At 36.2% G+C, this 13893-nt stretch overlaps 1 protein-coding gene across 1 annotated transcript in view; it reads left to right on the plus strand.

The window, feature by feature from the left end:
* Positions 1 to 13893, plus strand: part of DPP10 (dipeptidyl peptidase like 10) — a 997128-nt gene that overhangs the window by 948297 nt on the left and 34938 nt on the right. The window contains exons 16-19 of the mRNA XM_072613293.1: positions 2048 to 2169; positions 6489 to 6536; positions 8349 to 8447; positions 8552 to 8621. Coding sequence (XP_072469394.1) covers positions 2048 to 2169; positions 6489 to 6536; positions 8349 to 8447; positions 8552 to 8621 — 339 coding nt within the window. The remainder of the gene's footprint in view (positions 1 to 2047; positions 2170 to 6488; positions 6537 to 8348; positions 8448 to 8551; positions 8622 to 13893) is intronic.

The following is a 13893-nucleotide window of genomic DNA, read 5'->3' on the forward strand; positions in this document are numbered from 1 at the left end:
TCCTCATCACTGTCACTATTACTCTTGTTATCATTGTCTTCAAAATCTGGAAAACATCACATATCTATCAAAGAGGGAAACATACTACAAAGTATAATTTTTGAAGAAAATCACTAGTACACTGTCCTTCAATGATTAATTCTTAAGCTTAAAAAGAATAATTTTAGTTTCTTCACTGCTTTATATTTTTCACACAACTATTTCCTTATATCAGTAACAAAGGAGTGATCATTTACAAGGATTGGCCATTTACTGGTATTTAAGACATAGGCAACTATAAAATAAAAGAAGACCTTAAGCCTGTCACATAAACTCTCTGACCCTCAGCTTTTCCAGCTATCAGTTGGGGGATTCATTGCTGTTGTATTTGTCCTTTGTTCTCAAAGAGGACCATGACATCAAGATGATGACATGGCTTGCAGTTAACTTTGATTTGAGTGAGAGAGGGCTGTGCAAGATCACCAGCCTCACTTTCTCCTCCAGAACCATCTGGGTCCAGTGGCCTGATATTCATCAAGACAACTGGACATGACCCAGGATGTAATGGGAGACCCTGGCCATTTTAGGCTGAGGCTCTATTAGATTCTCACTTTGAGTGAGAGATACCCATTCAATGAATAGGCCTCTTTAAGTAGTTATTCAAGGAGTGGCCTGTTTAATGAAAAAAGAAAAAAAAAGAATCAAACTTGGAAGGGAAAATCCTCAGGGTTCCTGGGTCAAAGAGAAACAGTTACTATATAGTATATTACATTCACTCTATGCTAGGTGGGTGGGGACCTGTTGTCCAATCTATGAGTTCCAGAGTGAATTGGGCTTAAATATAACTATAACATACGCAAGAATGCTGTGAGGATGGAATGGGAAAAGAGAAGTAAAAATATTTTTCCAAAACATCTAAGGACTCGACAGCTATGAAGCATTAGTATTAGGAAGATCATCTGAAATTAGCATGATGGAAACAGAGCTTTGTCCCTGGCTCTAGCATGGGGAGGGAGAGGAGAAGTGTAGCACTTCTATGCTTTATCCCCAAGGATTTCTCCCCAAGTCTTTCTTCAGTTAGACAGTGACACAGGGTGCAGTTTTTCTATGAGATTTCCTGGAAGAAGAAGTCCAGACTTTTTGATTCATGGATCCTTTTGGCAGTCTGCACATGCCTATGAGTTCCTTTTCAGAATAATGTTTTTGAATGCATAAAATACATAAGAATAAAAAGAAGTTAATTATGGTTATATTTTTTATATTCAAGCAAGTTTTTTATATTGTTTTGTTTCTAGTGGATGGTTTCAAACAGTAATTTCAAAGCAGTGATGAGTGTAAATGATATTTTGAGATATTGCCAACAACTGTTAGTTGACATGAAAATATCTGTGACTTTTATTAGTGGCAAAGACACTGAGGCTAATAATATTATAGTGGTTTATTATCTACATTCATACTTGAAGGATATGATAGACTTTTGTTAGAGGTTATTCAAAAGAAAGATGTATATTTTCTCCCTCCAAGTTTATGAAGCCTAGAAAATGAAGGAATTCTTTGACCTCAGGTTAAGAACACATGCTCTAGGGCACATGCCATTTTCTCTTGGTCATGGGATTATGCAATGTGTAGCTATGCCTCTCTTCTCCTTTACCACCCCATATTGACCTTTGTGCTGCCATCCTAGACTTCTAACTGAATTGCTATCAGATCTCAATGAACATATTTTTAGGGGTGGGGGGAATAATACCTACCTTTGAAAATATTATTTCTAATGTCAGACTGTAAAATATGGATAGTAAGCAATGAAACTGGTTTTTTTTGCTTATAGCTTGTGAAATCAGTCTCATACTTTTTAGGTGCCTTTTAGTATACATAAAGCTTTTGGTTAACTGTGCACACTGAAGGCAAGCATTTTACTGCCATTGATAATGGAAACTGATCTTGACATTTTAAAAACTCTAAGCCACATTAAAATATCCATTAATGTTGATGAAGATTGTCACATGCTTCCTTGCACGGAATATTAACATTTCTAACCTTTCCATTCCCCCGCCCCAACCACCCCCAGTGCATCCACTGATGGATTATTGAATCGTCAATGTCTTTCATGCAGTTTTATGAAAGATCAGTGCACATATTTCAGTGCGAAGTTTAGTCCTACAAATCAACATTTTTTATTACACTGTAAAGGTAAGAGAAAAATGGCTTCTGATTAAAATTGTTTCATGCATTTTCTTTGGTTAATATCTATTGATATTAGTCACTAATTGTTATATATGTATGTATAAATTCTTAATAATACATATGAATGTATTATGGATGATCTGGGATTCAGATTACATTTTAGGACTTTATTTCAAAATAGAGGTTATGTTGCCAGTAAAATATGGATTTTTAAAAATGTGTATATTTAGAAGATGACATAAATTTGTTTATATTAGCATTGCAGGTGTTATATTAACAGAATCATTTGCATATTCATTTTTAGAAGATATCAAGACCAATGAAATATTTCATTAGACTTGTAATCAAGAGAATTGGACCTATAGGAAACTAAATCCAACTTAATTCAACTTTGAGTCGTTGAATTCGTACAAAATCCTTCTTAATGGGTAATATTTTGCTACTATTTTGGATAGTTCTACATTGCTGCTATTCTGGACAGACTCTTCTTGCTGCTATTGTGGACAGTTAAATATTGTAGGGAGCTCTATGCAGCCCTCCTGTCCTATTCAAGATATGGTTTCATTTCCCAGAAACAGTATGGGTTTTGGGTGTGTTTGTGTATGTGTGTGTGTGTGTGTGTGTGTGTGTGTATGCGTGTGCTAGAACCCAAATGTGATGGATTGCTAATTATGTACAAGTAATGGTACATGGAATCTTCTGGAAGCTCCTATATATTTTGCTGTAATTTTGAAAGTATATGTCCTGATGCAATTATGATAGCTAGACATGAAGATATGGTTGTGAAGTTTGGTTGTACCCTAAATCTATTAGAAGATAGAACTCTTTTAGTGATTTAAGCACCGGCCACTAGTGTACCTGGAAATGGGTCCCTTGGAAATAAAGAAACCACTTGGAAGGGGTAGAGAAGTGTTCAGAAACTCCTGGACTACAGAGAAAATGTTTAGTTAAGTAATGCACATACAAAAACAGTATTACAAGTTTAAAAGCTATCAAATACATTATTACCATGGGGCATTTTGATCTCAGTACAAATTACTCCTATAGAATTAAAATATAACAAACATAATTCGTAATATAAATTCAGATCCTCTGAGGATTGAGATCGAAGAAGTAAACAGAACCGAGTCATTATATCTAGAGTTTTTTCAAATAATTTTGAAAAATATGACAAAATCCTCATCATAGAATAGTTTCCCTCTATCTCAACTCCAACACCAGATTGAATTTTGGAATAAGACTGTGTCTGGAGACAGGTAGAATAGCCATTTCTAACAGATTTGGGGAAGAGAGACACAGCTCAAGTTTGCTTCCCTTGTTGAGATAACAAAGAGGTGACAGGATATAGACCAATATATCTTATAATAGAAAATACAGACCACATTGATCAGACAATGAAGCAGGGTGATGATGGGGCAATGCAAATCAGGTCTGAACAAGAAACGTCTAAAGTCAGTTGGACAGAGTCACAAGTGTCTGCAGTAGGGAATTATTGTTCAGTCTGTTATAGTGTTCTTCTCTTTCCTAGTGAGAGCTGAGATACCCATCTCTGTTCACCTGTGTACTCAACTACTCCCTGATCACCACTTGGGGAAAAGTTAATTAGACAGTCTAGTGCACAGGATTCTGGCCTTGGAGTCACAAAGAGCTGAGATTAAATCCTACTTAATTTACTTAGTAGTTGTAAAATCCTAGGAAAGTGACAACCTCTTTGATCCTGTTTAATCATTTGTGTGAGGATCAATCAGATAAAAATATGTGAAAATTTGCAAAGTGGAAATATTAGCTATTTTAAAGAGGAAGGTAGGTGGCTCATCTCCGACCCGTTCCCATCCATGGAAGCTAAGATCTGGCATTTTGGAAGTTATATTGCTGAAAGGTATGTCTTGTTTTCCCCACACTATTTAGCTATGGCTATTCACCAGATATTGTTTCACAGTCCCTGTATAAATAGCTAAAAGGGGAAGCAGAGGGTACATCCCTTAAAGAGATGATGACACAATTTCTTTTCCCTTTCTATAAGTGGACATAAAGTAAAGCAAGTCCTCTTTTGAGCTGTTTCCCATGAAAGCTGCTTTTATGTTAAAAGTAACATATCTTGAACAGATTTTTTTATTGTCTTTGTTTATATATTTGTCTTTTAGATTTTCTCCCATATTTCTCTTCATTCACCTTCTAGAGAATTTTTTAAGATAAATTAAAAATGAATTTTAAAAAATCAATATTTCTAATCAATATTCCGATATTTATGCAATGATCTATATATTTGGACTCACACCCACCCACTCGCCCCCCCCACCCCACCCCCCACACGCACATACCTCTGAAAAGAAGCTGGGAAAGGCAAGTCATAGCTCAAATGGGAGCAAACTGCCAAGGAAGGTCAAACCACATGAAAAGAAATAGAATCAGTTTCCCCAATACCTTCACAGAAAGGTAGTTTTCTCGGACTATGTAATTGACAATTCTGTCTACCTTGCTCACCAGTGTAACTTAGTGGTAATATGCAGATTTGTATGCAGATAGATAGATAGATATAGATATAGATATATGAATATATATCTATACATGCATGTGTATATTTGTGACCAAGACAAACTATGACAAAAAGTAAATGACAAAGAGAAACAATTGATAACCATCCTTTGCCTGCTGGGCCTACTTTGATGAAAGACCCAATCTTTGCAACTCTCAGCAGAGTTAAAAAATAAGAAAAGAAAGAAAAGAAAAGAAAATAGCAAGAAAGAAAACTGCTGGTTACTACTTTGCCAGAAGAATAGTTTCTATTCATTTCTGCCTGCAGGGAAGTTGAGAAGACACTCTGCTTCCTACTGTTCCATCCTCTGGAACAAAAGAGAAGCAGGAAAGAGAATTTGTCTCCCTTGTACAACATTGAGTGGGGAGTGACCAAGGGAGAAAAAAAAAAAAAAAAAGAACAGAGCCAATTAGTCCACAGAGCAGGGAGAAAGTTAACACAAAGAATCCAGAAACTCTGAGCACTGAAGCCTAGCCTAATACTGATATTCAAGTCAGTTTCCATAATTCCACTCACATTCCTTTTCACTGGAATCCAAACCTGATTTTAAGCCTCTACCTTAAAGATTATCTTATCACTTGCCCTTAGGCATCACTGCCCAAGGGTCAGGTTTGAACTGAGGCTCTGTGGCCCCACTCAAACTTGAACAGTGACACACGCACTCAAATTTGGAATCCATTCTTTAAGGGACTCGAACAGTTAGCAAGGAGAGGATTATTATGTAAGACTCTGCCCCCTGCAAACAGATGCTAGGTATATCTAATTAACTTTGTTATTAAGAATGGCTGTGCTGAGGAAGTTACCTGTTTTTTCACTGAGACTTAATGACACTGACCATTATAAAGTTGCCAATGACATTATAACAGAATAACAGAACAGGCTTTGTCCTAATACTCTAGCAGAAAGGATGGCTAGCACACAGAAGTGTGTTATATAAATTATCTTTTAACTTGAAATTGAAATTGCTTAAAGAGGGGCATTCATTTGTTGTTGATATCAGAAGGAGAAATATTTTTTTTTCCCTTGGTCTAGTTAATTAACTTGCTAGGGGCAGTGAAGATTGAATATAATTTTCTATAGTTTGACTACCCAGAGTGCTTGGGAAAATAATTCATTCAACTGAATTTTTGGTTAACAATGTTATTAACCTTTAATAATTATTTTGCTTCAAATATTGTTGCTCAGAATGATTCTAAAATGAAGCATCTGCTTTCTTCCCATGGTAATATAGACTAGTTAACAGAATTGAGGTGTTTTTTCCCCACAATGATTTATAATTCCCTTGGTTCTTAGAGTCAACATACTGAAAAAATATTAATTGTGTAGCACTAGAAACTGAGATATACAAGATATGGAAAACTAAGCTAATTTTATACCAGTGATATCAAATACTATGCTTTCCTCCTCCTACTTTCCTAATTTCTTATTATTTTGTATCCTAAAAGAAATATACAGAGGAAATGTTCTGGTTAATTGAGTAGTCTTGATATTGGTCCAATTAAATAAAATTTTGACAGTAATTCACTTCAGGATGAAAGTTATCACTTAAATGAGACAGAAATGGAAAACTCATTGGATTTGGAGTCAGAGGACCTGAGTTCAAATCCCTGCTTAATTTATGACTTTGAGTAAATTACTTTACCTCTAACACTTTCCTTATCTACAAAATTAATAGACTGAAGGGCACAACTTCTGAAACTCTAAATGTGAGATGCTACGAAACTTGCTGCTTATATTGGAATTTTTGATAGTAGTTCCTTAATATCTTTTTTGCATATCTTTTAAATAGGGCCAGATGTTCCAGTGGTCAGTGTACACAACACCAACAATCCTTCAAGTAAGTATTCAGAACAAAGGAATTTAGAAGTCATGGTCATGGTTAGTGACATGAAGAGGGTTTTGTTTGTTTTTGTTATGAGCTGAACTTTCAGAGTCTTTTGGGAAGGAGTAAGAAAAGCCTTAGCTAAGTCTTCTTTGTCATAGGAAGAGTCAGACAGATTTTTGAGGACTATCTTAACAGCTGGTAGAATTAGGCAAATATAAATCACTGAACTAGCTAAAAATGATTTAACTGAGACGTGATTGCTTTTGTAGGCTCATATGTGGTTTATAATATGAGTATGCTTCTGTCCCCCACACACCAGATCTGTTATACCACACCTTGCCCAATACCCTGAAAGAGTCCAAAGAATCCTACTTCTCTTGCTTTGGTTTAAACACCCACTGATTGAGCTCTCCCACCCCTTTTAGGAACAAAAACAATCTCCCTTGTTTCATTTAACTTGATATTAGTTTTTTTTATTTTTTTCAAAGTAATAATGGCTTCAAAGTTATAGTAAGGTTAAAAAAAAAGAAAAAAAAAACATTTCCCCTAATACCTCTTAATCCTTCTCTTAACCCAAGAACATCTACCCCCTCAGTTGCTGTGTAGGGGAAAGGAAAAGGGATTAAATTGATTTTAACCCAATTTCTACATAGCATTAGTCATACCAAGTTCAAATTACTAGCTGGAATCCCTTCACACCTTCATCTTCCCAGACCATTACTGCTTATGGCTCTCAGCAGAACTGGCTACAAGATCTTGGTTTTCGAGGTTCCAAGATCCACATGGTTCTAGGTGCATGATCAGTGATTCTACTCCCTATACCTGGAACAGAAAATGATATTTTTAAAAAACCACAATCCCAATCCTTGGCCACATGACCAAACCATGCCCTGCCCATGTGAGTAGAGAAGTGACTCTGAGGACTACCCCAATTTACTTCAAGCTACCACTTTCTGTGCATGGGAGAACTCTTTACTTCCTAGACCTGAATGCCAGGAGATATATTCAAGAGAAATTCAATACGTGTGTAAATACACACACACACACACACACACACACACACACACACACACACATATGCTATCCTTCAGGCATAGATAAATATGTTTTGAAGAAATATCTTAATCAATTATTTATTTGCATTAAAAATATTTTCTCCATGGTTTCCAGATATAGTAAAAACATTAAAATAAAGAGGATTTTTATTCTGTAGACATTTGCCCTCTTTCTGCTTTTAAAATAATAATTGGTTTTAAGTACATCTCACAGGTGCTTTTTCACTTTCAATGTTTAAATATTGGTCTTGACATATTTTCAACTAACAATATAGGCATGATTAAAATATTTTTTTTTCCTGTTTCATGGACCTAGTGATTAATTGGTTTGGTTGTCCACTCAGCAGAATGTAAAGATGATCTGTTATCTATTAACTTTAAACATTTGGTCCTAAAAATTCTACGTATTTAAAATAATCAGTGGGTAAAGGAATTAGAAATATGCATTCTCAAGTGTTTAGCCCATTAAAAAGTAGTGTCATCTATAAATATATACTGGGTGGCTTAAGCATTAGTGTTTAGAAACAGTAGATCTATGGCATGCTGAATTCACAAAAGAAAATCAAATGAGGGCTTTGAATATGCTTCAAGGGGTTCTTGTTCTTCAAATCACAAAGTAGCTGGATAAAATCTCATTTCTCCATTAAAAGCTATTGTTCACCATTTAAAGGGGTCAGTGCTTTTCATCAGTCGCATAGGGTTTGGGCATCTTGCTAATCAGAAAGCACTTAGGGTTTTTACCCTGTCCCTTTCTCTCTGTGCTCCACAGAATTTTACATATTGGAAAGTAATTCCCTGTTAAAAGAAGCCATTATGAAGAAAAAGATTACCAAGACTGAAATTAAAATGCTCCACATTGAGGACTATGGTAAATGAACCAAAGTCCTGCACAAACCACGTGCAGCTTTCTCTTCATCTTAGTTTTTCATGTGCATCACTCTCAGTCTTTAATACTTACTCTTTCTTTAAAAGAACTTCATTTACAGTTGTCCTTCCCCAAGGATTTTTCGGATCGAAACCAGTACGCTGTCTTATTATTAATGTAAGTATTTTGTTTGATTGAATTTTAAAAATAGATCAATGGTTGAATTTAAAAATATTAATAATTGTTTTATGACTCCAAAGGAAGTGTTTTGATTAAAAACAGCAAGCAACATCCTCCATATATAACTGTGCCAGGGCAGAGTGAGAGGGGTGAGCTCATCAAAGGAAATCATTACCATTTATGGAAGACTGTAAGTTTTCCTGCTTCTTGCATTCTAAATAGAATTAGTTGCTGCCACTGGAGAAAGAGATAGCAGCTAATTCTGTTTGTGAAATTCTGCTCAGCAATTAGTCAAGCCCTGTGTTCTTTTAGTTATATTTATGCAAGACCGATGAAATGGTTATTTATGTTGCTGAAGTAATTGGTTATATTTCCTCCTTGCTATCTGTTCTGTGCTTCTTTGATTCATAGCCAATAGAACACATTCCATGTGTTGTGAAGACCTGGATCTTGGTTTTAGCCACAGTGGGATCAGCTTAGAAAATGGGTTCATTCTCATCATGGTTTTCATATAGCCCTAGGCATATGGAAGATGTTTATCAAGGACTTGAAACTTTATATAAAGTCAGAATTTCTGCCTCCAGTTCTGTGGCTAATTTATATACATAACCAGCAATTTCTTTTGCTGCATTGAATTAAATTATCAACATTTTCAGTAAGGTTACTGTTGGGTTTAACAATGAAATTTATTTTAAAAAAATAAGGAAATTAGGGGAAAATAATATTTGTTATAATGTTTATATATGAAAATTTTGTGTCATGAGTGACGTTCATTCCTTTTTCTAGTGTATTATGTCACTCACTTCTACCCATTCTCATCACAGCACTCCCTGGGACATATTGACCCTGTGAATCTTAAATTCAGACCAGAGTCAGCTTATGTGTAGATTCCATTTCCCTGATCCTTCCAATCTACCATTGAACATTCTTTACACTCCACGATGTCAAAATCTCAGAATTCTTTCATTACCAATCCTTAAAAATATACATTTTCATCCAGACTTCATTTCAAGATTTTCAAGGAAGAGTAATTGACTAGCTCTTTTGTATAACACCAGTTGTTAAGAAAACTTCTTTCACATAAAGTCATGCATTTTGTCTATAGCAGTATATCCTAACCCCCTACATGTACATTTATCTGCTAGGGGCAATCAGAATACCTATTTATATAAATGACATCCTTTCAAATGCCTGAAGAGTTACTTTATGCTCTCTAAGGATTCTTTTCTCCATTTTAAATATTCCTGATGTGGTTTTGCTGGGTTCCGGGATTCCTCAAGGGCAGAGGTGCAGGACAAGGTGATCTGGAAAGAATTCATGGACTCAAGCATTTTTTTAATCCAAGCTCTCAGAGGTTTATTTTTATGCTTTTCAGCAGGCAAAACTTTTTTTTTTAATTTTATTTTTCATTTTTAACACAGTTTATAACAGATAAAACAATTCAAACTTTTGGTGAGGTGATACTTCTTTTTAAAGCATTTACCATCTGGACCACAAAAGAATTTTTTTTTTTTAAGCATTAGCCAACTGAGACACAAATAATACTTATGTTGCTGACTTTACAAGCTCTTGACCTAATTGTCTCCACAGTATTACTAAGAATTAAAGGACCCTAACTTATTGTTGTTGGTCTAAAGTTCTATGCCTAATAGCTTAATTTTAGACTTAACCTCAGATGTTCCCCTACCAATAATCTATAATTTAATAGATCTGGTATTAAACTTACAAACGTTTTGACTATAGGAAATTGCCACCAAGAGTAAGGGACATTGCAGGGATACAATATATCCTCAACTTCATGTCAATTCCAGGCAGGATTAGATTGTCCACTTGCATTCAGTCAGGCTTAAAGTCTGCCAGGTGTCAGTGGGAAAATTGAGTCAGGAGAATCCTACCTCAGCCCAGGCTAAACAGTCACTCTACCATCCTTCCCACGAGATCACCTTTTGCGGTTCATACCAGCATCTCACAGACTTACTGGCATCGTGGATTGGAGGCTCAGACCACCTTTCTTGCTATCCATACCTGGAGTTAGACTCAGAAGAACAGTCACTTAATAGCCCCATGGCATCTAAAAATGGCAAGTTCCAATAATCAGGTTTCAAATATGATTGTAGTTTCACTTTAGCTAAGGAACATCTTTTGAGGCAAGTCTTAAGTGGCTTACATGCCTTTCTATGCATGTTCTAGTTCCTGATTAAATAGCAATCATAAAATCAAATTTATCATTAAAATCTTAACTTTTCCATCAATGCCAAATTTTACCCAAGGTAAATTTCTCTAGGAAATTTAGACTAAAATTCTTTTCCTCAAACTAAAGATGTCATTGATTTATTCTCAGTAATTAATTCAGTCAATTGTTTTAATACTAATTGCTTTAACCTCACTTCATAACATGTCCAATTTTTCTCCCTATCACTCCCCTCCCCCCACTTCCTAATACCTTGCATTCTGACTACTCCTTCTCTCAATGTACCCTCCCTTCTATCAGACCCTACCCTTCCCTTATCCCCATCATCTCTCTTCTCTTGTAGGGCAAGATAAATTTCTATACCCCATTCCCTGTATTTCTTATTTCCTGATTATATGCAATAAAAATTCTCAACATTCGTTGATAATACTTTGAATTCCAAATTCCTCCCTCCCCAACTACCTCCCCAGCCCCACTGAAAAGGCAAGCAATTCAATACAGACTAAATATGTGTTGTTTTGAAAAAGACTTCCATAATAATCATGTTGTGTAATACTAATCATATTGCCCTGTGTCCTACTCTATCCCTCCTTATTTTCCCCCACAATTGACCTTGTCCCTTCTTGAAAGTGTTTATTCCTAGTGACTCCCTTCTCCCATTTGCTCTCCCTTCTAACATTTCCCTCACCCCACTTATAGCCTCCTCTCCTACTTTCCTGTGGTGTGATATAATTTTTCATATCAAATTTAGTGAGCATGTTATTCTCTCCTTCAGCCACATGTGGAGAGAGTAGTTTCATTTTTCCCCTCTCCCCTTCTCCATTTTCTCCTCCATTGAACAAGATTTTTCTTATCTCTTTTTATGAGTTATAGCCTGCCCAGTTCCATTTCTCCCTTTCTCTTCCCAGTATTTTCCTCCACCCCTTAATTTTTATTTTATTTGTATGTATGTGTATGTGTGTGTGTGCGTGGATATCATCTCTTCTGCTTCAATATATCCTGTACTCTCTATCTATATATATGTATGTGGGTGTGGGTGTGTATGTACCATCTCTCCATCTACCCAAATACTGAGAAAAGATTCAAGAGTTATAAATATTTTCTTTCCATGTAGTAATGTAAACATTTCAGCTTTAGAGAGTCTCTTATGATTTTTCTTTCCTGTTTGCCTTTTCATGCTTCTCTTGATTCTTGTATTGGGAAGTCAAATTTTCTATACAGATCTTGTCTTTTCCTCAATATGAACGATTGAAAGTCCTCCATATCATTAAATGACCATTTTTTCCCTCGAAGTATTATACTCAGATTTGCTGCATAGGTGATTCTTGCTTTCAATCCCAGTTCCTTTGACCTCTTGAAATATCCCATTCCAAGCCCTTTGATCCCTTATTGTTGAAGCTACCAGATCCTGTGCTATCCTGATTGTATTTCCATAATACTCAAATTGTTTCTTTCTAGCTGCTTGCAGTAATTTCTCTTTGATCTGGGAACTCTGAAATTTGGCCACAATATTCCTAGGAGTTTCTCTGTTAGGGTCTCTTTCAGGAGGTGATGGGTGGATTCTTTCAATATTTATTTTGCCCTCTGGTTCTAGAATATCAGGGCAGTTTTCCTTGATAATTCCATGAAAGATAATGCCTAGGCTTTTTTTCTTTTTGATCATGGCTACTGCCTGCTTCGGGAGCCCAGTCAGCTGCTGCCTCTACTGCTGCCACCTAAGGAGACCCAATTACGGGGACATCCTACTCCCTTCTTAGCCAGCCGAAAAGACTCTCTCACTGAACTATGGCACTTGTAGGTTGAGAGATCTGCTCTGCTGATGGAAATTCTGCCCCTGATACCTGCTTTGTTCTGCTCCTCCTGGTGCCACATGGCCAAAGCTCTGCTCCAGGTCTTGTGGGACAGATCTTTCCCCATTGGTCTTTCAGGTTACTCTGGGCTAGAAATTTCCTCCACTCTGTTGCTCTGTTGCTTCTGCTGCTCTAGAATTTGTTGAGATTTCTTCTTTACGGGTATTTTATGGGCTGTGGGGTAAGAGCTAGTATATGTGAGTCTTTCTACTCCGCCATCTTCTGCAGGCAAAACTTCTTAAGGAACCTGCAATATTAATATTAAAGTTTATATAGGATAAACTATAGTAAAAGATATGCCAAGTATTCTAACTAGGTGATTCAGGGAGGGATTAGTAAGTGATTAATGAGTGGTCAGTTCCTAAAGGAACACCTACTTTTTGTATCTACTACTCAGTTATTTTATCCGCAGTTCACTAGGAAAGCCCAAGGGAGGGCCACAGGGAGGTGTGGTTTTTAGGTCTACTACCTCACTAAGTCAACTAGCACTCAGGGCCAACTGAGGATTGCCCAGTTTGCCACCAATCAATGTCTTCTTTGACAAGATAGATATAGGGAGTATACATATGTCTTAAGTATGGTATACATATAATAAGGAGTCCAGGATGCATATAATGAGGTAGGGAGTTGGTAGAGATAGTCCAGTTGGTACTGAATATTTTTATGAGCCAGTAAAAAGCCAGTTCAAATTAATAATTCCTACAGGTGTGGTTTATTACTGTACCAGGAGAGAAATAAGTGTTTTGTAGGGGCCCACCCATGAGTAATTTCTAGGTATAATGTCAATGGGCTGAGGAGAAACTGCCAAGGATAGTGTTTTGAGGCTAGGGAGAAATATGATTTTGGAATTGGGGTCCAAGCACAAGCACACACATACCCCATCATTCCCAGGTGTTTTGATGTTTTATTTTTTTAATTGATCTTTTATATGACATATTCTTAAGTCCTTTAACCATTCTGGTTGTCCTCTTCTCGAATCAATTCAATTTCTCAGCTATATCCTTCCTATATAATGCTCTTTAGAATCAAACAGAACACTTCAGATTCTTTTTTTTTCTATTTTGTATATTTTGTACAGTGACAGTTGCTTCATAGTGCATCCTAGTCATTAAATTTTTCTGGATGCCATCTCATCTTATTGAACAGTTTAAAACCCTTTCACAGGAACTGTTTTCTAATCATATCTCTGCTTTCTTCCACTTGTAAAACTGCTCTTTTGAACTGGAAT

Source organism: Notamacropus eugenii, chromosome 5, assembly GCF_028372415.1.
Source record: "Notamacropus eugenii isolate mMacEug1 chromosome 5, mMacEug1.pri_v2, whole genome shotgun sequence".
NCBI classification, from domain to species: domain Eukaryota; kingdom Metazoa; phylum Chordata; class Mammalia; order Diprotodontia; family Macropodidae; genus Notamacropus; species Notamacropus eugenii.